The sequence below is a fragment of the Carettochelys insculpta genome, chromosome 4, assembly GCF_033958435.1.
Source record: "Carettochelys insculpta isolate YL-2023 chromosome 4, ASM3395843v1, whole genome shotgun sequence".
NCBI classification, from domain to species: domain Eukaryota; kingdom Metazoa; phylum Chordata; order Testudines; family Carettochelyidae; genus Carettochelys; species Carettochelys insculpta.
The window spans coordinates 19,769,326-19,794,734 of NC_134140.1; the positions used below are offsets into that span (position 1 = coordinate 19,769,326).

The 25,409-nt window shown below is 40.5% G+C and overlaps 1 protein-coding gene across 5 annotated transcripts in view; it reads left to right on the top strand.

The window, feature by feature from the left end:
* The window catches only part of SH3BP2 (SH3 domain binding protein 2), a 62,812-nt gene that overhangs the window by 28,885 nt on the left and 8,518 nt on the right, over positions 1-25,409 (top strand). For 3 of the 5 annotated variants that reach the window (XM_074991706.1, XM_074991705.1, XM_074991704.1), the window contains exons 2-10: positions 11,379-11,518; positions 12,055-12,157; positions 15,107-15,224; positions 15,802-15,872; positions 16,448-16,533; positions 18,407-18,475; positions 19,050-19,632; positions 22,509-22,617; positions 23,103-23,158. In XM_074991706.1, coding sequence (XP_074847807.1) covers positions 11,383-11,518; positions 12,055-12,157; positions 15,107-15,224; positions 15,802-15,872; positions 16,448-16,533; positions 18,407-18,475; positions 19,050-19,632; positions 22,509-22,617; positions 23,103-23,158 — 1,331 coding nt within the window. In that variant the 5' untranslated portion in view covers positions 11,379-11,382. Of the gene's footprint in view, positions 1-2,507; positions 2,790-11,378; positions 11,519-12,054; positions 12,158-15,106; positions 15,225-15,801; positions 15,873-16,447; positions 16,534-18,406; positions 18,476-19,049; positions 19,633-22,508; positions 22,618-23,102; positions 23,159-25,409 lie in introns of those variants that run through there. The other 2 variants (XM_074991703.1, XM_074991702.1) reach the window with 1 other exon arrangement.

The window sequence follows — 25,409 nt, forward strand, 5'->3', positions numbered from 1 at the left end:
TGGGTTGTCCGGAAGTGTTGATCCATGGGTGAAATGAGCCTTGTGGGAGGTATATGGATGATGATGGAGAGAGCTTTGGGGAACAAGGAAGTTATATGCATCCAAGGTTGATAAAACTCAATTTTTCAAAAAAATTATTTTTTTTAATTTAAATGGGATTTTATTTAAATTCAGATTTATTTTAAAAATAAATATATTTAAAATTAAAATTGAACTAGACATCTTATGTTAAGGTTTAAAATGATCTATTAAAATCATTTAAATACAAAAATATTTAGCTGCACATGTCTGCTCCCAGGTTTTAAAGAAAGTGAACCTGTTGTTGGAACAAAGACTGGACACCATGTATGAAGCAAGTGGGAGGGTTTATTATACACACAGCCCTGGTGGAGTGTCACTTTGCTTGTAGGTTAGTGAATACTGCCAAACAACAAGTTACAACTGATTATATAGAATGTTGATGAGTGGAGAGTGAAGCAGAATCAAAGCAGAAGGTAAAATGAAGGTACGTGATAATCAAGCATTTGTTCCTGCACCCCCTCTGAGACATCCTAAGGCTTGCATCCTGGAATGTGGTTGCCAGGGTGAGTATCCCTGTCTTTAACTCAGCTACCTCTCTGTTACTATCCTCGTCTCTGTTCAGGCCAGGATGGCCTTCCAGGTGGGCTCAGCAGAGGGGAACTCATGCTACTCTTGTAGGCCTAGTTTCCAGACCCAAATTTAGATTAATGATTCTTAGCAAAATATCATGGCTTGTCTATTAATATTACCCTACGCTATTGTACTGGTAGATGTCAATTTGTGAGCACCTCAAACTAGTGTGTTTTGAAGTGAGAAACCAGGTTTTGTCAGCAGTAGCCTCTTCTGCAGGTGTACTGCACAGTGACTATTTTTCTTTATTTTATTTATTCAACCAGTTAATTTCAGTGACTAGTTCTTTCGGTATTAAGAAACTGACTGGGAATTGAAAAAGCAGGAAAGCATGTTTTCCTCTTACAAACAAGTGAATAAAACCTAGCAGTGGGAGGATTTACTATTTCTAAAATCTTGAAAGACACTGTGGCCAGAAAAAAAATCAGTTATCTTCACTAATTGTTGCTCTTCACTGTAATTCAAGAGTGGCTGGTGGCATTGGAGGCGGTATAGGAACAGACCAGGAGTGTGTGCCACATGCAAAGCAGTGTAAAAGGTACTTCAGGTTGGAGAACTGAGGGGATGTTTGTCAGTCCAGATTGTGTCCTGGATAATGTGTTGCTCATTTAACTTCCACTACGAGTTTTTGTTAATATTTAGACTAATAAGCACAAAGACCTAAATAACTTGCTTTCAGGGTTCTGCCCCAGCAGAACTCAACCTTGGGATTGTAAAGAGTTGTCAGATACTTCCAGCCACCCATGTCTCTTCCTTATTACTAAGTAAGGGGAGGGGCCAGGCCAAGTGGAAGGAGGACTTCAAGTGATGTCCTGGTATGGAAAACAGTCAGGAACTGTTTTCCTACCACCCCATCTTTATCTCAGCCTAGATTTATTCCTCCTTCTACAGCCTTTGTACTTTTTAAGTAATACACCTAATCATACTGTTAGTAGCTTCTCCTTTTTTCCACTTAATTCCTTGTGCTTGGAATCTCTTCCATCCCCTTCAGAAACACCCCTCTTCCTTGAAGGCTGCTGGTTTGGATCCACCAAAATAAGTGAAGGATGCAGCATACCCCTGTGAACTGTGCTAGACATCTGTTATCAAAAGCACAGTTAAACCACTTAATATTTTATTGTGTTGCCTAATTCCCACAGGCATCTGTGGGACATGTACATTTTTTGCATCTTTATCACTCACAACCCACCCGCAGATAAAGGGGCTATAACTGTGTCCAGTAATGTAATTTTTATTTAGCTATATCATCATCACTGGATGGCCCTTGAGTGTAGAATTTTTGTCTTTATGTTGTAAGCTCCCTGGGGCAGGGTTTTGTCCTCCTTTGTTCTTTGTATAAGGCAACTCATGCTGACAGCACATAAGATATGGCTGTTGTACTAGAGAGTGAACATTTGGCATCAATTTTATGAGTATTTAACAAGATGGCAATTTTTAGTTCCTTTGATTGAAAGAAGGGCTTTGGGTAATATTAGTGATAAATATTTAATCCATTTCCAGTATTATAAACCAATAAACAACCTTTGAAATATTTTGCTTCTCTTTATAAGCACTAAGTAATCGTACTGAATCATGCTTCCACTAGGGTTTAAACTTAAGCACGCACACCAGCCTCTCCCACCTCAACTCTTCCTCTTTTCAATTCTCCACAAAATCCTCCTGCAAAATATGAAAACAGCTGCAGTAGTGGAATCTCTCCCTTTTTGGCTGTCTGCCTGCCACAGGTTTAGATTTTTGTAAGTTTAATTTTACTAGCTCTCTGGCGAATCAGGAAATCTGTGATAGAGAGAATGCTGCCCAATGACCTCTGGAAACAGGAAGCAACACACATAGAGTGTGAACAAAAAAGGAAGCAACTCATTGCTGGGGCATCTCACTTCAGCTTACTGCACGGCACAGAAGGGTTAGGACAGGGCATTTTTCTCTCTCTCTCTCTCCCTCTAATATAAAACCTGATGCTGCAGCAGCAGCACTCGTCAATTATATTTAATTTCTAGGTGTACACTAGGGGGAGATATGCTGACTTCCTTACCAGAGGGGGATTATAAATGGCTAATGGCTTCATCTGTACAAAGGAAACGCTCGTTCGGTGCTACATTCAGTAAGAAAACTGTGTGTCAGTCAAATCTTGTCACCAGGTTAGTACGAGTTTGTGGCTTGGTAATATAGACTCTTTATCTGCGTAGAAATTAATAGGATATTACATCCTGAGAAGAATCCTCTTTTGTTTTTATCTCTTCTATGTGGTCTAAAAATGAACCTTTTTATATTTTTATTAAAAAAAAAAAGGGGGGGTGGGGAGTGAATGGGGAAGGAAGGCACTTGTAAAATTAAACAGTAGTCAAGTCACTGTGTGCACCGTAAACTTGTTCATAATAGAATGCTTTGCAGTGGAGTTCAGTTCCCAGTCTCTTTTTACCTGTTATCCTGACTGGACTCCACACTGTTGCCAGTATTGGTAAATGGTCTTTCTGAGGGAGCTGCTGTTGAAAATGGAGGCAGCAAAGGGATTAACCTGAGCAAATGAAATTGTGTTGTGTATCTAATTTTATTGGAACTTTCAGTATGAAATGGATTTATCTAGCAGAAGAGCATCTGGGGTCTCTGCAAGGTTAGAAAATCCAGTTTCAGGAACAGAAAGTAAATGTGTGTCTAGCTGAAGGTGAAATAGTAGTATTTTTTTTCCCGACATGCTGAGATATGCTTTGTTTTCTTTCCTTAGTAACATTGCTTTTTCAGCCTGACTGTGTATAGTGTTGTCTGTCTCTGGGCTAGGCCACCTGGGAGAGATGGAAATCTCAATTGTCCTTCCTTCTGTGGTTACTTACAGCAACATTCCTTTTGTTATACTGTTTGTACATTCAAAAGCTTCCCTACTGTGATCTCACTGTTCATGTGTGTATTGTCAAATAGGACTCAAAAATGAAATCCTGTGGTACGTGCAGTATTACGGCGCTTTAAAAAAAATTCTCAAAGTGAGACACTTCGGACAAACGTAACTCAAATTTTATCTTTTGTGCATAGAGTAAACTGATTGGATATTACATACTGAAAAGAATCCTCCCCCCCCCCACCCGCCCTAGACTCTTCTATGTGAATTAAGAATGAATCACTTTTTTTTTTTTTTTTTTTTTTTTTTAAGAAAAAGGCGGATGAATCGGGAAGGAAGGCACTTTCCTAAAATTAAAAGCCAGTCAAGTCACTGTGTGCACAGTAAACTTGTTCATAATCGCATGCTGTGCATTGGGTTTCATTTCCCAGTCTTTCTCTTCCCATAATACTGAGTGGACTCAACATTGTCCAGTTACTTAAGTGTAAATTTGAGAAGCTATTTTTCATTTGCTTTGAAGGTGACCAACATAGAGGATGTAAACAATATCACAGAAAGCTGGTTGGTTGGTGACAACACAGAGATAAAATTTTTGTTTTCTGTAAATCTAAACTCCTGATTGAATCCAGCTGCCATGTATAGACTGTGTGCTCAAGAGATTAACTAAGGCATGGGTAGGTCTAGGATTTCATTTGTTGATAAGATTTAGATAAATGAATTGAGCTCCCCATCAGCTGCAGATATCTACAACTTTTTGTAGTTTGGTGAGTTTCAGTAACTAAAGGCCAGTATACCAAGATTGAAGGCTTCTCTATACCCTCTTGTTGAAATCGTGTATTACCACGAAGGCAGCATAAATAGTCTGTGGGAGGCACCTGCCTTCAGCTGGCTGTGTGCTGCTGTTTGCAGTGCTTTTGTAGCTGTGTTGGTTCCAAGGTATCAGAGAGACCGGGTGGCCAAGCTATGTTGGATCAACTTCTGTTGGTGAAAGAGACAAACTTTCTAGCTACACAAAGCTCTTCTTCAGGCCTTGGAAAGGTACTCTGTGATGCAGCCAAAAATAAGGTGGAATGAGCAGAAGTAGTTACTGTAAAAGCCATTTCATTCAGCATTTCACCAGTTGGCAAGCTCAATAAACAGGCATTTCTGATCTGCACAAAAAGTCTGATTTCTAGTACAGAGGGTGCAGGGCTGGCAAGGGACTGAGGTGTGTGGGAGGGCTGTGGGGTGCGCTCTGGGAGGGAATTTGAGAGGGGCTTGGGGCAGAAGTCAAGAACTCAGGGTGCTGGATAGGGAGACGCTTACTTCTGTTGGCCCCCACAAGTGGCTCCCCATCCTTGCTTTTGCTGAAAGATGCTGCCTCCATCCTCTCCAGGGCAGCATGCCTGCTTGCAGCAGAGCTGCCTGACTGCACTTCTGCCAGGAGCAGCAGGGATGGAGAGCTGCTTGCAGGGGCTGTTGGTGTGGGCACTCCGAGCCCCTCCCAAACCTGAGGTCCTCCCAGAGTCTGTGCCCTGCAGTCCCTCCTGTGCCCATCGCACCCCCCATCACCTTCGACAGCCCCCCGCTTCGTTAACTGACATTTTTAATTTATTGGCGCCCCTCATTCCATCAGCATGCCCATATGAAAGAGCTTTTACTCTAGCAGTTATGATAAGGCTTTTTATACACTTAGAGTTTAAAAACCCTGCTGCAGCAGGGGTTTAGCATGGCAATGTGGTCACAGCAGCAGTGTTGGGAGAGGGCTCTCCTGGCACTCTACGTAAACCATCTCCACAAGGGGAGTAGTAGCAACCCTGGGAGCGCAGCGTGGAACTGGAGCACTGTCTATACTGGCATTTTACAGCACTGTGACCTGCTGCACTCAGAGGTGGGAAGGGGAGAGGTTCACACCTCTGTGTGGAAAGTTATAGTCCAGTAACTTGCCATTTTAGACAAGCCCCAAGTGACTGTTCAAAATGAGGTGGTTTGTTAATGTAGCCATAGGACAAAAAAGAGGGCTCATTATCAGAAGCAAGCTTCCCACAGGACCCACCAATTCAAAATGCCACCAGGCCCTTCCAGAACAACAGATGCAAAACCCATGAATTTATCCCTACTGCTACAATGTTCGAAATCCCTTGCAGTATACTCAGCATACGTAAATACATGGATCCAGCAGTCTAACGAATACCTCTCACTAGGTGCCCCTTCAACATACTCAGTGCCCCAGAGACAATGAGGTGAATGAAACCAGACAATCATTATATTCTTGAATGTATTCACACAGGAAAATGACAAAAGACAAAAACTGCCTATTGCCCATAAATTACTCCATGTCTGGCCTCTCAATCTGCATTTTCAAACTAAACCTGCACAACACCTCCAAAGCACCTTGGAGCTTAAAGTCATCATTTTGGTTGATACTTAAAATAGTGGTCGTAATAAAAAAAAACAACACTGGGTTTCTGACTTATTACAGTAATCTGTGGTGCATTAGTCCCCTTCTTTTTGTCCTAGGCTTGCAGATGAGTTATGGGCCACTTTATGCTGAATGGTCTTCTAGCACATATTCTAACCACTTAAGCTGAACAACCTGTTCCATCTTAAAAAAACAAAAAAACAAGGAATAGTCCTGTCGCACCTTAAAAACTAACGTGGGACACCGTGTGTGTGTGTGTTTTGTGAAACAGACTAACATGGCAAACCCTCTGAAACCTGTTCCATCTTGTATTTGTTTAGCTGTGATACTCTTAAGTACTTTTCTCAGACCTGAAGATGAGATCAGACCAACAGAAGTTGGTCCAATAGAAGATACTACCTCAGTCACCTTGTCTCTCGGGTATGCTATTATGGCTTTCACAAGGACTGGCACAAGCACACTGTATGCAGCAATACTTTTTTTGTGCAAATAGCTACTTAAATAATCCATCACAGCAATTGGAGCTACGTTCAACTTATCAGCAATAGAAACTCAGACTTATCTAACCTATTAATACTCTGTTCATGTACCAGAAAACATTGCAAACTATTTTGATAGTTGCTGTGCTAAAGAAGAAACCCTCAGCATGCGTTAAGTACTTGTTCTAGGTGGTGTATGAATAGGCTTTGTGGTATGTTGGAGAATAAGGTGACCACACTGCTGTGTTTCAACAGAAACTCTTGAGTACTGAAGAGACTTCTATAAACTACTGTTCCTGAGTTCTGCCCCACCACACTACAGAGCACAGTCTTTTGAGCAGACCAGGGATCATCACAGAAAACACCTGAGGAGACAGGGAGGACAGGGTATCCTAGTGTGCTTGGATTGTCTTGAATCAGAGTCTCAGGACTGCATTTGTAGGGGAAGGATTGTGTTCATTTGCCATGATGGTGTTTGGAGAGAGCTGTTTCCTTGGCTTGGTGACAGTGATGAAAATTATGCAAAAAAGCATTTGTTTAAAAAAATCATTACAAGAAACTTACAGAATGAGCTGGAGAAAATTCTTCCAGTAGCCTCAGCAAGTGCAAGTTCTTAGCATGGTTATATGTGATGCTCCATTGGAGGTTTTCCATATACTTCATTAAAGAGTTTGTGCTTTTCAGCATTGTAGGTGAGGCTAAGTATTGGGTGCAGCTTTTGTTGGTCTAACTTACCCACTCAGAAGTATGAATAAGCCCTCCCACAAGCATCATAAATTACACCAGCCTACGTGCTGATGTGGACAGTGCTATGTTTGCAGGAGAACTTCTCCCACCAGCATAGCTAACACCACTTGCAGTGCCTGCAGTAGTTAAGTCAGTGGGAGCACTCTCACCTGTCAGTTTAGAGCAGAGGTGTGCCGTAATTATTGATTGGGGGGGGGCTACTCCAAGATTTTGGCAAGTGGTCAAGAGCTGCACTTTTCTATGGAGGGTGTATGGCACCTGGGATGGAGGCTGGGTACAGAAGGAAGCTTGGGGTAGGGTAGGCTGGGGGTCAGAGAGGGAGTTTGAGTGAAGGAGGCGGTTGTGACCTGGGGCGGGAGATTGGGTGCAGTAGGGTTAATGAGGAAGTATGAGTGCAGGAGAAGAGTCTAGCCTGGGGGAGGAGGTGCAGGGTGTGGGAGGTAGCTGTGACCTGGAGTGGGGGTGGGGTACAGAGGGTTTGGGTGGTGACCTGGGGCAGAGGGTTGGGGAGAAGGTGGAGTGTCAGGTGCACACTGGCTAGGAGGCATTTACATGTGTGGCTCATAGCTGGCAGCCAAGTGGGACCCTCAGGTAGGCCCCTTGCCTGCTGCAGACCCAGGCCACTCAAAGCAGCTGGCTGCTGGAGCCATGTGTGTCTGTGTTGTGCAGTCAAGGAAGGAGAGGGGACTTGGGAAATGCCTCCACCCCAAGCACAATCCTTGCTGTTCCTGTTGGTTTTCAGGATTTTACTGGGGGAGAAGCAGCAGCACGTGAGCCCCACCCCCACAAACAGTGCACAGCACATAGAGACACAGGACCACAGCAGTTGGCTGCTCTGAGCAGCATAGGGCTGCAGCAGATGGGAGGCCTGCCTGAGATTCTCAGCAGGTCAGGTCTGGCCCTCAGGCTGGATCTTGTCTGCCCTTGGCTTAGAGCATCTGCGCTAGAAGCACACCTGGCTCAGGGGCTTGTGTCTTGGCCTGCAGTTTTCAGGTACTTAGACATGTAACTATAATTGAACAAATGAAGTGGTGTTCCATATCTGTGAACCGGGAGCTTCATGTGCTCAGATTGCAAGTCAGACAGCAACTCACTGCAATAACTGCCAGCTCCATCTGGGATCTGAAGATGAAGCTATTCTTTTGTCCCACATAAATCAGCAGTAATAAACATCCTGGAATCAGAACTTTTCTGACAGTTGTATTCATGAAAATGGAGGCAGAACACAATCTAATACTCTTTCCTTTAGATATTTTTGGCTCTGTGGTATTACCAAGAGAAGTGTTAGAAAAATGGTTTGTTGGTTTTTTTCAGAAGTGTAAGTAAATGTGAAGATGTGTGTGAAACTGGTCATTTGTGAGTTTATTTCAGTTACTCTGGTATAATGGAGAACAGATGCTATCCTATTTAATTAAAAATGGAACTTCTTTTATCTCTTGTTTTAAACATAAATAAATCTCAGGAAATTTAATCAGTTTGATTTCTCATGATTTCATTGTATGTTTTCCCTGATGATGTGTTTTGTCATTTTTAAAAAAAATTGCCTAGATTTCCCCTTCGTGCCCTTCACTTTAAGGAAATTGCTCCCTTGCTGACACTAGAGCATTGCAACATTTGGGTTTCTACAGACAGCTGAGAAAATGTGCACACTTTCCCTCATGCCTAATTTTCAGTTCTGCAGTATATACAAGAAATGCTTGACACAATTTTGATTTCAGTTTGCAGGAGTAACGTTAGTATTTCTTGGCATTTAAAGCGTCAGTGTGTAATGAATTAACAGTTCATTAAGCTGCTGTTTTTATCAAAAATCTCGAGTGGAGTGGGACAAGTCATCTTATGATGAGGGATCCAGTGGACTGGGTAATGGGTGGGGGAGGGGCTTCAGTGGAAGATGGAACAGATAACTGTGTGTGCAGAGGAAGGAACTATCAACAGGTGGGAAACAGGAATATTTTTGGGGACAATTGATGGAGTCCCCGTTGTCCAGGTGGAGCCTATAGTGGGCAAGTGGTGGCTCCACTTCAGAGTAAAAGATTATTGCTCCTCACCCCCAATTTTTTGAACCCTTCCTAAAATAGGGGGGAAAGACTAAGATCAGTGCCTGAGCCCTAGGCTGCTTAAGGAATGAATTATGAATTTAGCAGTGGACAATGCAAGTATGCACAAATGTGTTACACTTTGCAAAAATATTCTCATCAAGGGCAAACTTTAATTGCTCATGATGGAGGAGTTAAACATTACTGGTGTTTTCCCCACTGTTGTCAGCAGAGCAGGGAGCTGAATCCTCCTGGAGTAACTTTTTGAAGACCATTTTTCAAGGCAACATAAAGTGGTGTCACTCGGTGATGAGATTGGGTTATGTTGAATATGACCTGGTCAAATCAAATCCATGGTCTGGAAGCCTGCATGACATTTGTGTGTTTTGCTTCATCACTGTTGGCTGCTACAGTCTTTGGCCCACAAGTTAATACATCACTGCCTCAGAGAAAGCAGGACATGTGCATGGGACCTCTATGGAAGCACAGGCAGGGCGAGTCAGAGAGGGAGCAGCATGGACCCAGCAGCCTTCTGAGCCTGAGGAAGGGACTCGGGGGAACAGCAAACTGAGCAGATTGGGGAGTTTAAGGTTGGGATAGACTCTGTGAGAACACAGAGGGAACTGTCATGAAAGAGACTATTAGGAATACCATAAACTCAGTGGATGGAAGAAATGAGATTGCAGGGATCCCTTGAGGAAGAGTTCATACCTTGGATTTTAGGCACCTCATAAATACCTAAATACAAACAGGTGGTCGTGGATGGGAAGAAGAGCTGGTAAGATAGTTGGCTCCACTTAGAGTGCCTCAAAACCTTGTGCAGTTTTCTCTTATGCTCTTTTCTGAAAGGGAATGGAGTAGGGTATTAATTACTTGTGATACAACTATCGGTTTCAGTCAGTCACCTCTCTTCCTCTCTAGTTTCTAAATAAATGTGGACCAAATTCTTAGTGATTCTGTTTGATCAGTGTGGACAAGAAGAAATACCCACTGTATATGTGGTAGGAAACACTGTACTATTGCATAGACTGTACTACTGCAATGAAGAATTCAGCAAAAACATACTCCGTGCTCTTTTCACAGTGGGTACTTTGAGTCACTGTGTTAGGTTGAAGGGAGTTTAGTTAAAAGATTTTGTGTGTGGGTAGAAGATTGTTGGGTTATAGATTATGGAAAAATGGAGTAAGCAAGAGCCTTTACATTTTTACTTCTTTTGGCTCCTAGAGTAACATCTGTTTAGTTGCAAACAGCTTGAAATCAACTAATAATAGCAGAGGAACTTTAGCAGTTCAAGGGCCCTGCTCTCTCCAGTAGAGGTCCTCTGTTCAAGCTTTGGGAATAATGCAGCATTGTTTGTGAAGGTCAGAGTTCCTATTCAGTTCATGGAGGGCTTTCTCGCTGCTAGATAATTAAAGGACTTATCCAAGCCCTGCACAATGCCTTGTATTGCCAGCTGAAGAAAGAAAGGTCTCTTTGTGATTATTACCAGGCTGATAAAACTAGTTATTAAGGAACTAATACTCTAGCCTGTAAACTGTATAAGAGAGTGCAGAAAGAGCTGTAATTGCTAGGATACTCAGTGCAGCATGGCAGCAATAATTAATGTGGGCTGCTATTAAATGAAACATCAAGGGAGGGAGATTTTGAGTTTGATTATATCCTCTGTGTATTGCATGTGACACTAAAAACATTATGTAATAGACACACCGGTTTACACCAGTACAAAGAGCTATGATAAATGAGAAATAAGGGAAACTCTGTATTTCAATTACATCACTTCCTTGTACAATGGGGGTGGTTCTTAATCCTTCCTAATGGCAAAGCTACATACATTACTACTGTACGTAGCTGGATATTGGGCAAAAGTCAGTGGATAACTTTGAAAGATGGAGATTTGCGCCTCTAGGGGTCCCCTTCACTCCCCTCCTTCTTTACCCCCATGGAAACATTTCTCTGTAGCTACAATGTGAAGTTAAATGTTTTTTCTGGAACACTGTCATTACCCCCCCAATGATATATATAAAAAAAATAAAGTGGAACTTCCTGTGTCATATATTATTTTATGCATTGCAAACTTCCTGGAATCTCTGAGACACTAGCTTATGCCACATACTCGGATGCTGGACTGTTATTTCATTAAACATATTTTCCAAACAAGCTTCCTTTCTGAAAGTTCATTCCTTAAAACAAAATGCAAATGCAGTGCAAACCACTTTTTCCATTATAAATTGCAGAACAATGGCCACAGAAGAGCAGTACTGGCCAGTTCCAATGAAGGCAATTGGCGCACAGAACCTACTGACAATGCCTGGTGGAGTTACCAAATCAGGATACCTGCACAAAAAAGGAGGCACCCAGCTGCAGATGTTAAAATGTAAGTGTGGGGGATATTAACTGGTATGCAGTTACTTTAAATACTTGCATTTGGGGACAATGACACATTATAGGCAGGCAGTTAGTGTTACTCGGTTTAGAATGAAGCATCTCCTTGTCTCCTTTCATGTGTCTTGTTGTATTGGACTTAATTCAGCAAGATATTGCAGTAAAATTAACTAATTAATCCTAAAGATGATGCTTCCTTTTTTGGGAAGATTAAAAATTGTAGATGGGGGTGGGGTTGGGATATGTGTTTCTTTCTTTCCTCTTGTTTGGTGGGTTTGGATTTCAGTGCCTCCAAAAGGAAGACTGGGAAAATGAATCTTTCTTTCTAGTGTACTTGAAGTATCTCATTTATTTCAAATATTTTGATCCATTGTTTTCACAACAAAGTTCCAGTCAATTTCTTGTCCCAATTGGAATGTATCAGATCTATTATTCTGAACTGACTAAATAGGTAAAATCATTTGCAAGTGCTTAGTAATTCACCCACTTTGGATTCATTTTTTGTCCAACTTTCTTTCTTTTTTTAAGGGCCACTGAGATTTGTGATTATCCATGAGGGATGTATTTACTACTTTAAGAGTAGCACATCTGCATCTCCACAGGGTGCTTTCTCTTTAAATGGCTATAACAGGTGAGTGATACAAAATATTTATATTCTACACAGACACCGTTTAATGATGAAAGAATGACTTTTGCTCAAGTTTAAGGAACCTCAACTCATGGAAAACCAACTGTTTCTGTTTATGCAGATTTTTTTACTTATAGTTTATTTGAGGAACATTTAATGCACCTCTAGTAATGTTTCACTAGAGATTATTCCATTTACTCCATGCAAAGCAGATTGTGATAAGGCAATTGGGAAAGGGATCTTAAGATGGTTTTTTGAAGCTGCAAACTGTTATCAGGACTTTATGTGAATAAATTGTTTTGTCAACATGAATGTCCTTAGAGACATAGGCTGTGCGTCAAAGCCACATAGTCTTACAAATATATATTCACTACAACTGTTATAGTAATAGTGCCAGTGTGTCTGTTTACTTCGGGGAGGGAAACCTACATTTAACTTGATAGCACAGACCGCTTTCTCACGCTAGTTGTTGTAACACATTGCAGTGTGAGATCTTGGCTCCAATAGATTTGTTTTTCCTTACTAGAAGATCCTATTCCTTTCACCTTTTAACATTTCTTCAGAAAAGCTGTCAGACTGCTAACAAATAGGATCAATTTGATTTCTGATTTATCATAGCCATATTTTGTGGTACACACCAATATATATAGCCTTTTTGGTTTCGGCAGATGTTTTCACAGTCACCATGTTTTCTAAGTATCTTAATAATCAGAAAATAATAGAAATAGTTTTGGAGTTAACTGATTCAGTAGCGTAAGACAATGTCATCTCCTTATATGCTATGAAGGAGACAATAAATACAAAACTACTCATATGCTTACAAGCAAAAGAATATGCAGGTAAAAAGTCTATGTTTATAGATGCATTATGTAAATGAAATATTTGGTTTTAAAATCAGTGATGGTATATCTAATTAACACATTATTTCAAGCTGTACAGTATTGTCAAAATGTGATATGTCTGTACAGAATATATATGAGTCATCTTAATAAATCAAAGCTGATCTAGAAAAAACAGCACTATAATTACTGCTAGTATAAGACCAAACGGGATACAGAATCTGGAGTGCATTGCCATGTTAGTCTCAACCACTGAAATCAAGATGTAGTCTAGGAATTATTTTAGGCAAGTTCTGTGACTTGTGTTATACAGGGGATCAGACTGGATGACCACAGTGGTCCCTTCTGGCCTTAAATATACAAATCTCTTAATTTTATTCTTTTTCTACTGATTTTTCATTCTAGTGCCATGTAAGCATTCACATACTTATTTGTAGGGATTTTCTGCCTTCAAGTTGTGGTAGCGTGTGACAAGTTCATCAATAACCAACACCTCTTAAAGGAAGATAGCAGAAAAACCTTATTCAATTAAAGTGCACAGTTAGTTTATACAAGAAGAATAAAATTACCTGTGCTGAAAATTTGGCCATTATTGTAGGGTTAAGACCACTGTTCATGAGAAATATAGCCTGGGAACTATAACTGATATGGATGATGCATTGATTTATGTTATACCACCATCCAAAAGACCCAGGAGTTAGAGCCATGCTGTGCTTGCTGTTGTACAAATCCAAGCATAAACACTGTGCCTTCCCCAAGTATTAAAAAGCTTGCATCTAAGAAGAGATGTACAACTCTCCTTCATATCAGAGGGAGTTGCACGTGCTTGTCTGAAAAAAGGATCTGGGTCCTTGAGCAGACCTTGTTTTCACATTTCACAGTCCTATGTCAAAAAGTACACAGGGCATTGAGTTTGAGTGATTCAGCAAAAAGACTGGTGTCTCTTGAATCATCAACACCAGTTCTAAGCAGTGTATTTCTTACATTGACTTCCTCATGTCTTTAACTATTAAGGGAATATGCTGCTTTTGCATTGTTAACCTTGATGTGCAGACTATGTGTCAGCAAAATACAGTCTAGAGTTTAAGATTGGATGGGATATCTTGAAGGGTGTATGGCCAGATATTCGCAATTGTTTAGCAGTCCCCAATGGCAGCTGCTCTGAGTTCGCCAGATTTGAAAAAGAAAATAAATTGAACTTTGCTGCCTAAGTGAGACCAGAGTAATTCTTAAAATCTGTCCCTGGAGTTCAAAATGCAACTTTTTCAAGGTCTTCTAATGAGTAAGTGACTCTAGGAAATGCTGTTCTGTGAAAGAAGATAAAATTGAAAAAAGTTGGGGGAACAAAAGAAAACACTTCCAAATGAGAGCTATCTATTAGTAACTATAATGGTAGCTGTACACCTAGTTCCTTTTGGCTTTTCTGAATGCCAAGACTTTTCCATACTAAAAATCTTAGCACAGAGAGCCCCAAATCTCTCTCTCTCTTCCAAACATCCCATACGAATTTGTAAATGATTTCCATATGAGGTGTGTCTGATTTGTGCATTTGAGGGCAAAGTCTAACCTGCTGAGAAGAGGAAAACAGAAACAATAATCTAGCTCCACAAAGGAGCTGACTATATATGTCGTTAAGTATCAGTTGTTATAAAAGAAATCTTATATTACAAAGAGTGGAATATCAAAATAAGGCCTAAAGTTTGTATTCATTATCTTTTTGTGTTCATGGAAAAGCAGTGTTATGAATTTCCCTTGTTGAGGACACCTGAAATGAGGAGCGCAGCCACACAAATACCTCCGTGTCATTATATGGTATTTCAGTACAACAATGTAACAGAATTAAAATGTATGGTGACCTAATATGTTACAATTATAGCTGTTATCCTTTCTGGCAGTTTGGCTAGTGAATTGTCTCCCCCTTTCTCTTTGGCTACCATCTTTGATTAGATAAATAGTTCAGAAGGCATGATGGGTGTTAGCTTTTCTTTAGCCTTTTGGGGAAGTTGATTTGAAGAGTCATTTTGTAGCTTAGTATTAGGACCCTGTGTTTACTTGCATGACAGAAATAATTATTGACTAAGCTTTTCACACTGTTGTTTGTTCTGCTTCTTAGGGTCATGCGGGCAGCTGAGGAAACAACATCAAACAATGTGTTTCCTTTCAAATTAGTTCATATTAGCAAGAAACACAGGACCTGGTTTTTTTCAGCATCTTCTGAAGATGAAAGAAAGGTGAGTAATTTCCCATGACCTCATAATATATTTCAAGAGATGGGAAGGACATGAACATTTTTAATAGGAATTTAGCATTTCAGTTCCTAATTCCCTTAATGTGATATGGGCACTGAACTTCTTGGCTCATCTGAGGAGCCCAGCCTAAGTTTTCACTATTGTGCTAATGCACAATTGTGCTAATGGTACAGTATATAATGTCTTGATATCGTGATTTTTGGTTTAAGAAATAAACATTATAAACTTAAGAAATAAACACTATAAACATGGAAAATAACTTTATAAAATCCTTGCCCTATATTTAAAAATGATAAATTATCTGTATTTCTAAGTAGCGATTTGAGATCTATAGAGCAAAAGTGGTGACATTTTAAAGTGCCATGATACTGTATATGGTCAAAGCAAGTGAACTGACAAATCCTCACAATGCTCTAGTGAGTGAGTAAATATTACCAAGCAGTCAGTCCATAACTGCTAGCATCTGCATCTTCTCAGAATATTGACATTTTATACATTCTTTCCAAAAAAAAACAAAAACAATATAATAAGTTTTACATGAATGAAATATTTCTTTTAGAACTGGATGGTTTCACTGAGGCGTGAAATAGATCACTACCATGACCAGAAGGAAACAATAACAGATTTAAGGTATGCACCTGCTAATTCTAGTGTCACTTTCTTGATTCTTACACTTTATCAAAAATTCCTCAGTGACTCTAGGAAAGGCTGTTTGAGCAAGGGCCTTGTTTTTATTAGGCATTTCTGCATTCAGTGTTTAAATCCCATTGAGGATATTTAGACTCCTAAGTGCTTAATTCTCTTTTGAAGATAAGACTTGGGCTCCTAAGTCAGTAGGCGTTGTGATGCTAAGTACAGCAACACCCAAAAAGACGGTTAAAAATATGGGTCCATGTGTTTATAAAACTGCTTGCCATTTGTTGCACCTGATGACAAAACATGGTATTTTTTTTGCAACCATTAAACAATAGCACATGCAGTCATTCCTATGTGTGACTTTCATACTACATATCAAGGGATATCACAACGAAAAATAAACCTTTCTAAAAAGAGTAATTAATGTCATCTTTATAGGTCCTTAAAAATTAGAGCTATTTATTTGGCTATTGAAAAATTAGTCTAGATCAGTTTTTCTGCTGCTTTCAGTGTTCTGATATCAGCACTTGCTAACGTGCTATTAAACTGTGTATCTTTCCTTTGTGTAGTGACTCTGGTTCAGATGCAGACAGTTTCTATGGATCAGTAGAACGTCCCATAAATATCAACTATTCTCATTCAACTGAAAATGAAGGTGAGACTTTAATCTTGAATGTTTCCCTCCATACCCCATAAGAATCACTCCCTGAATCACTGAGTTTACAGCGCTTTTACTGGCTTTAAAAAAAGATTTCATAGCGCATGTAACATAAGAATGTTTGCCTATGATAACATTATAAGACTTGCAGGTTGCAATAATTGTAAAATAAGGAATATTTGGGGTCAGATCGTGAGAGATGCTCAGACCCCTAAAACTCCAATCATGCTGTTAGCAATTGTCCGCCAATATAATGTCAGAAAGTTGTTTTCTTAGTACATACGTCTGACAGAAAGGTGGAAGAAAACATTCTTTTTTAACCATTCAGCTGTGTGTCTGTCCTGTATGAGAGTGATAATTTACTGTTAATGAAGCCCTGAGTCAACTTGTCCTGGGGAAGTCACAGGTGTTTATCTGCAGTTCAGATAGTATAGCCTTAAGTGACTTGTAAGCTTTTGAAACTCTTATATGTTTTCACTATACTCTCTAGGCCTTGGGAGTATAGGCCTTGCCTTCCAGTTTGATGTCTGTCCTTGCCATAGCTGGTTCACAGAAAGTAATTTAGTGTAGAATGTATTTGGGTTTTAATTAGCAGGGTTGGTGCAACTGAAAGGCATTTAGAGATGTCTTAGTGACTGATTTCCTGGCCAAGGAACATGTTAGGAAAAGACCCTCCAGCCACAATAATTAGCCTAGTCATGATTATTTTGGTCCCACTTCGGCATTTTCCTTTCACTCTTTCCCATATCATCCTGTAAGTGCTACAGAGGAAGCATGCCCATCTGAAAAGCCAACCAGTGAGTTAGGAAAAGCAGTGAGACTTCAAGGAGTCTATCCAGCTTCCTTTAGTCCTTGTAAAGCAGTGGGATATGCCATTGTCACAACTTTTACTAGGCATATGGCATCTTCCTTCTGTCTGTATGTTTCCTCTGAAGGAAGTCTGCAGGGAATTTGAGTTATTGTGGTTTAACATCTTAATTTACAAATATAATTGGATAATATCACTTAATACACATTCTCTGCTGCATGCAGGCACACGGTCTCATACATATACTCTTTTTTGCATTTCTCTGGTTAAATACAATTAATATATTTGTGACATAGCCTGTGGTTGAAATTACTTTACTTTACTGTGCTCAGTCCCACCTAGGACGTAAGGCAAACTCCTAAATCATTCAGGCTACACAGTTACTAGCAGGTTTCTGTTTCCAGAGCCAGATGATTAATTTAATCCTTTGTACTTCACTGAACCAGTCTCTTGTCCCATATGTACAATTTAAACATTTTATTTGTGTTTAATACTAATTTCAGTGATCCATAATATGGCAGGGTTACAGTGTCTTGTCCTTTCTGCAGCTGCTATCAGTTTACCTGGAACGAATTCCAGCTCTAGAATGTCTTACTTTCTTGGATGTCATAGATTGCAGATTAAGTGGGATACTTTATATCTTTGCTCTTCAAATGTTACCAGTGCTTAGCATCTTTCTCGGTCCTTAGTCTTCATTCTTGGTCATTCCATTTAGGGTCAGAGTGGTGGTGGGAAGAGGCACAGCAATGGCAAGGCATGCTTGTGGGAGGGAGGGAGGACAGAGCCTTAGGAAGAGTGGTGGGAAGGAGGAAGGACCTTGGGCAGAGTGAGGCTGGAGCACTCCTAGAGAAAGCTTAAAGTTGAGCCTTGTGGATTCCCATATCAAAGTGAAAATAATCAAAATGACTTCCTCTTCTGTCTTGTGTTTTCCCATGTAATGGAACCAGATTTTCATTTATTTAAAAATAGTCTTTTTCATTAAAAACAGCATGTGCATATTCCACCTGTGATCTATTCCCAATTAGCACTTTTCGGTATTAAACAGACATATTTTATGGGCAGATTATGACCAGGAAGAAGATGAAGAATCTTACTTACAGCCAGATTCTACTGATCCAGTGAGACCAGATGGTAAGAGAATATTCACCAGTCATAATACATTTTAAAAATCTCAGAACAGGTGACACTCATATAAATTTATAAAGACATCTAGAGGCAGATGCATTCAGTTGGTAGCACTTGAAGTCCCATAGGCAGTTGCAACAATTGCAAAGCATTGCTTAAGTGAACCCATATCCTGAGAGGTACTTAACACCTAAACTTCCAGTGAAAGAACATTAGAGAAAATGCTGAGTATTTTTAAAAGTCTGTGCTTTTAGCCACTGTCAGCCAGCTGAACCTTGAGTCTTGCTGCTAATCCATAGGTCTGTCAGAAGGATAGATGATACTTTTCAACACAGTTCTGGAATTCTTTCCATCCTTATATAGGCAAAACACCCAGTGAAGTTAACGTAACTTGTGCTGGAGCAAGAACTGCAGGATTTGGCCCTTAGTAAAGTCCAGAATTATATTTCAGAGTTGTGTCCATGATTATAGGTACCCTAAAATGTCCTAAATCCAGTAGACACTTGAAACAAAATGAAGGAAGAATCTGTTTCATTTTTGAAATTTAATTCCTCATGTTTTGTGGTCATTTCTTACACAGACAACATGATCCTCCCACCAGCCTATCCACCACCTCCAATTCCTCCCATCAGGAAAGTTGCCTTTGCAGAGACAAGAGCGCACTCCTTTGCAGGCCAGTCCGTTGGTCCTCTGCTTCCTCCACCACCTCCTAAAAGAAGCTTACCTGATATAAAACCAGAGGACCTCTTAAATACAAGGGGAGAATCCCACTTCCACTGCAGAGCCGAGTCAAATCTAAAAACACAGCCATCAAGCCGTAGAGTAAGTGATCTACCGCCGCCGGTGCCCCCGATGCCTCATCTCAAAAAGCCTGCTTGTGTCAAAGAAAGCTGCTTGCCATCAGCAGAGATTCGACCTCCAGCACACATTTTAACTGCCAGTGAAGGATGTGAGCGGCTAAAACAATTGAACCTTTCTCCACGGTTCCCACCTCCATTACCAGGCAGCAAACCCAGGCTCTTGGAATTAACTGAGAAGTCAGTGGAGGCCAGAGCACCAAAAGAAGCTGGCAAACCTGGACTGTTTGTGCCACAAGTGCTGCCTAAACCACCGGTGCCTGTTTTCAAATCTAAGCCAGAGAAATCTTTGCTTCCCCAGTTACAGTAAGTATGAAAACAGACTCTGATAGCATGATTAAACTCTTTGCAGTATATTTACCAAATATCATCTCTGATACTTACCTCATCAGGTCTATCTCAGCATTCTCTTCCCCCTTTGCTATCCCCCTGCCCGAAAGATTTGCAGTGAAGTCACTGCACTTTTGTCATATTCATCAGTGACTAAATAAACCAATAGAAGATTGAGGTATTAATGCTTATTTTGCTTCACTCTTCCCTAAAAAGACTAATGGTGACCAAATACACAACACAATCAATATTAAGAACAAGAAAGGGGGAAAATGCAAGCCAAAATGGGGAAAGTTAGCATGTCCTTATGAAACTCTTCCTAGGATACTTAGTGTACTAGCTGAAGCCACCTTGGAACTGTTAGCAATTTTTCTTTGAGAACTCCTGAGCTGTGTCTACACAAGCCCTTTCCTTTCAGAAGGGCATGTTAATGAGCAAGTTCGAAAGATGCTAATGAGGTGCTGCCATGAATATGCAGTGCCTCATTAACATAATGGCTGCCGTGGCAATTCAAAAGTGCGGGTTTTGAATCGTGCGCCACCCATGGAGACAGGGACCTTTCGAAAGGACCCCCCATTTTTGAAAGCCCCTTCTTCCTAACACTAGATAGGAAGAAGGGGCTTTCGAAGAATGGGGGGGCGCCTTTTGAAAGGTCCCCATCTCCATGGGCAGCACGCAATTCGAAAGCCACACTTTTGAATTGCTGTGCCTGCCATTATGCTAATGAGGCGCTGCATATTCATGGTAGCGTCTCATTAGCATTTTTTGAACTTGCTCAGTAACATGCCTCTTCTGAAAGGAAGGGGCTTGTGTAGACACAGCTCTGGAGAACAGAGGAGGTCCCAGAGGACTGGAGGAAGGCAAACATAGCACCTATGGTTAAAGAAGGGAACAAAGGAGATCCTGAGAATTATATATACTAGTCAGCCTAACTTTGATATCTAGAAAAATACTGATACAAATTATTAAGCAATCATTCTATAAGTAGCAGGTAATAAGTATATAAAGAAGAGTCAGTATGGATTTCTCAAGAGCAGATTGTGCCCTTTACTGGTCTAATGAATGGTGGGAGAAACAGTATATCTGATATCTTGATTTTAATAAGGCTTTTGGTATAGTCTGTCCTCTTCACCCCACCTGACATTCTCTTAACCAAACCAGGGACATACAGTCAAGAGTACTCATTTTCAATGTGTGGTCTGCCTATCCCTGTGGATCCATACGCTAAGATTTCTAAATCTTCATTTGAAGTTTATTAAGGATCTGCAATTGAACTAAAGTTGAAAATCGCTGATCTAGATAAAATTACTACAAGGTTGGTGCAAGTTTGCTTGAAAGAGTGTACTTGATGGCTTGCTAACCGTTCGGGTGGCTGTATCTGTCTCATAGGGATCAGTCCTGGGTCATTTTCATTAATGACTTGGGTAATGGAATGGAGATCATGTCCATAAATCATGCACATGAAGACAGGATTAGAATTTAAAATGACCTTTACAAGTTGGAGAAGTGCTCTGAAGTCAGCAAGGTGAAATTAAGTGCAAAGTATTTCAGTTAGGAAAGAAATGTAAAATGAATGGGAATGACTGGTCAGGGTGTAACACTGACAAGGATCCAAGGATAATAGTGTTTTGCAAATGGTTTATAAATCAACAATGCAATGCAGTTGAAAAGAAGACTGATATATTGGAATGTATTAACAAAAGTATTGTTTGTAAAACACAGGACGTAAGCATCCTGTTCTATCTGGCACTGATGCAGCCTCGGTGGAGCACTGTCTGCCCCATTCTGGGCACCTTCATTCAAACAGATGTGGACAAATTTGAAAAAGAATCCAGAGGAGAAAAACAAAATTAATTAAAAAGGTGTCAAAAATCTGACACATGGAGAAAGATCTATTTTTTAAAAAACTTGGGCATGTTTAGTTTTGAAAAAAGAACGCTGGGTGGGATCTAGTAAGTCTTCAGATATGATAAGCGCTGTTATAAAGTGGACAGTGGTCCATTCTTCTCCGTGTCCCTGAAGGCAGGACCAGACGTAGTAGGCTTAGTTTCCAGTAAAGGACATCTTGATTAGAGACTAGGAAAATCTTTCTAATGGTAAAGGTAGTTTAACTCTGGAATAGGATTTCATGTGAGCTTGTTGGATCCCCCCATCTTCGGAAAATTTTAAGAATAAGTTGATCAAACATGTCAGGAATTGGCTAAATTTACTTTGCCTCAGCACAGGAGGTTGCATTTGATAACTTCTCAAGGTCCCTTCCCTATGATTCCATGTTTAAAAACTGCTGCATGAAGGAGTGTCTGGATGTTTTGTGGTATTCCCCTACTGTCCTCAGGGTATGATGTGTCTCATGTTCCTTATGAGGCATCATATAGTCACTGCTTATGTCTGTAATCTTAGCTGTGCTGCATTTGAAAACTTTGCAACAAATTGTGGGTTTTGAAAATATTTCAGAAGTAGGTATTTGACAACATAAAGTATAGCACATAAGAACAAAAGTTTGTCTTGTCTGTGGAGTTCTGAAAAGATATAGTAGCGCCTTAGACTGTAGCTGATAAAGTAACCTTCACATCAAGATTTCATCATGAACTGAAAAAAATAGCTTTAGGATCCTAAATCATGTTACTACTTGAGAAAAGGAAGTGCACACTTGAGTGTACGTACATTCCTTAGTCAGGGACGGGGTATATTTGCAAAAATGTTCTAAGAGATGAAAGCCTCAATACCTATTGTATTGCTCAGCCGTTCTGAAATGACAAATAAACAACTAACAGAAACTCACATCGGTTGTTCTTGTACTGTCTCAAGGCTTTTTCTGTAGAAGCATTCTTCAGTTTTGTTCTTTCTTCCAGGAGATCACCACCAGATGGGCAAAGTTTCCGTGGCTTCTCTTTTGAGAAACCAATATTACCTCCAAAGCAAAACAAGTCTGATGAAGATTCTGATGAAGATTATGAAAAAGTAAGATCATATGGGCACATTACTGAAGAGAACACTTCTGAGTTTTAGGGGGTTGTAAATTTTGGGCTTCAGTCAGGTCTAGAGTTAAAAAGTAAGTTAGGAAGAATGTTGGTAGAATTAGTAAAAAAATAGTTGACTTCAGCATACTGCTCCAGTGCACCGGGCAGATTTATGAGAGAGCTGGTAACAGTTTTTGATTATCTATTGTCAGATATGTAAAAATGTATTAGCACTTTTGAAGGAGCACATCCTAGGGAATAATAATGTAGTAACAAAATCAAGAGACCATACAAAATACTTGTGCTATAGAAATTACCTGTAAAGTTTGGGGCTTTGGGCCTGATTTTAGAGAATCCTGGACAGACACAGTAATTTCAAAGTACTTTGTTCTGTTGCAGTTATTCCAATTGTCTTTTTAAAGTATTGATCATGTAATTGCTGTTTACCTTCCTTTACGCCTTTTTTATCTTTAAATGTCTTAACAGGTTGAGCTGCCTAATTCAATATTTGTCCAGACCTGCGAATCCACTGAAGTAGAAAAGTAAGCCTAACTTTTTTCATTTAAGAGTTTGTTATAAAGCCTCAAATAAAATGACCTTTAGTCTAGAAACCCATAGTGTGAAAGTTAAGATTAGTAAATCAACCTGGGATTTCTACTGAACTCATGAAGTAGTTAGCCATTTGTTTGTATATACAGAAAATATTACAATACCTTTACGTTGAAAAGCAGTAGCCTATAGGAAAGCTAATTAAATGTTAAAGTATTGACCATAAAGTAATAATTCATAACATGTATACCATCATTGGGCTTTATATCTGTACTCTGCTTTGATAATGAACTGGACTGGGCTCTATCATAGGGTTCTGTTGGACTTTCAAACTCTAGGTCACTGGTTCAAATGCATCCCAGATTGTAAGTGACCAAAAATTATTACAAAGTAATGGTAATTTCAAGACTTACATTAAATTAATTTGATGGTCTTAGTTCAGCTCCCAAAGCACAAATGTTCTCAACTGCTACTATAAGCTAAGCAGAGAGGCTAATGATGGAAAGCATGTGGAGACTGAATTGTCACCTCATATTCTAAAGGTGATCCCTTAAAGTAAAAGCTGAAAAAATCAGGGGTGGAAGAGGGATGTTTGAGAAAATTCTGCTGCTACTGCCTACTTTACTACAGGTTGAACTTCTCTCATCCAGAACTCTTTCATCTGGCAACATCTGTAATCTGGCATGATTTTAGTTATCTGGATGACTACTTATCATGGGTGTGACCAAGTTTCCTGTGGTCCCATGAAGTTTGTTTACAGCCACCAGTTGTGGCTTTCCATGTTATGTGCTGTTATTTTGTGGTAATTTAGCCATATGTATCTTCTAAGAGCCCAGTAAACTGTGGAAGTGTTGGTAACATACTAGACAATATTGACCTCCTGTGGTCAGGCAAATTCTCTCATTCAGCAGCAGTCAGGTCCCGAGGTTGCCAAACAAGAGAGGTACAATCTGTATTATATAGCTGTGGTACCATCCAGTATATTCTAGTCATTTTTAAAACAAAAAGCAGTCAAGTAGCACTTTAAAGACTAGCAAAATAGTTTATTAGGTGAGCTTTCGTGGGACAGACCCACTTCTTCAGACCATAGCCAGACCAGAACAGACTGGCTATGGTCTGAAGAAGTGGGTCTGTCCCACGAAAGCTCACCTAATAAACTATTTTGCTAGTCTTTAAAGTGCTACTTGACTGCTTTTTGTTTTGATAGTGTATAGACTAGCACGGCTTCCTCTCTGTTACTAGTCATTTTTGAATTGCTCTGGAAGTTGATCCAAGAAACTCTGAGAAGCTAATAATCTAGGGACTGACAGATAAGTTAGAAGGGAAACAATAGGCAATTTGACTTGCATGTAGGGGCAGTGAGTTTCATGGGCCCCTGGAATAGTCCTGGCCCAAGATCCCAAATTGAGCAAAATCTGGGGGCTGGGTCTCACACCTGGGCCCCCCCCGCCACCCTGGCTTGCCTCCCCCAGTGCTTCCATTGGTCCTGCCTGCTGCTCCTGGGTGACTTAAGAGGGCCCAGGGCCCCACCACCACTAGCAGCATAATGGTGATAGAGCAATTTCCTGCCCTTTCACTTTGCACATGGCTGTTGACATGTACTGTGACTCCTGGGCAGAGGCGTGTGTATGTTACCATGCGCCATCCCCACCCCAAGCACCCCTGCAGCTAATAGGAGCTGTGGGATAGTGGCTGCTTGCAGCAGTGCACAGAGACCCCCGTCCCAACCCTCCCACCTAGGAGCCACTGCCTGATGGGAGTGTCCCAGGTAAACACTGTACCCCCTCCAGCTCACAAACTCGCTCCCAGAGCCTATACCCCCCAACCTGGGCCTAGTGCAGCCTGCATCCAGTACCCAGACTCTGTTCCAGAGACTACACTCCTCACCCTCTCCTTTATCCAAACTCTCTCCCAGAACCCGTACCCCCTCCAGACTCCTAATCTTCTACTCAGCCCAGAGCCTACCCAGCACCCAAACTCGATGCCAGAGCCTGCACCCCAGTCCCCTTACTGCCCCAGGCCCCCTCCCAGAGCCCACACCTCTCCCCAACCCAAACTCCATCCCAGAACCCTAGCCAGTTGGACCTGTTCTGGGCCACCCCTGCATGCATGTAACTTGATTCACTTCTGTGTAGAGAAAGAGACCTTTATGATTCAGTACTACCAGTCAGCACTTTTCATGAGCAAAGAATCCATAAAAAATAATTTGTCCCAAAGTATTATGCAACTGTTAATCAGCTGAGA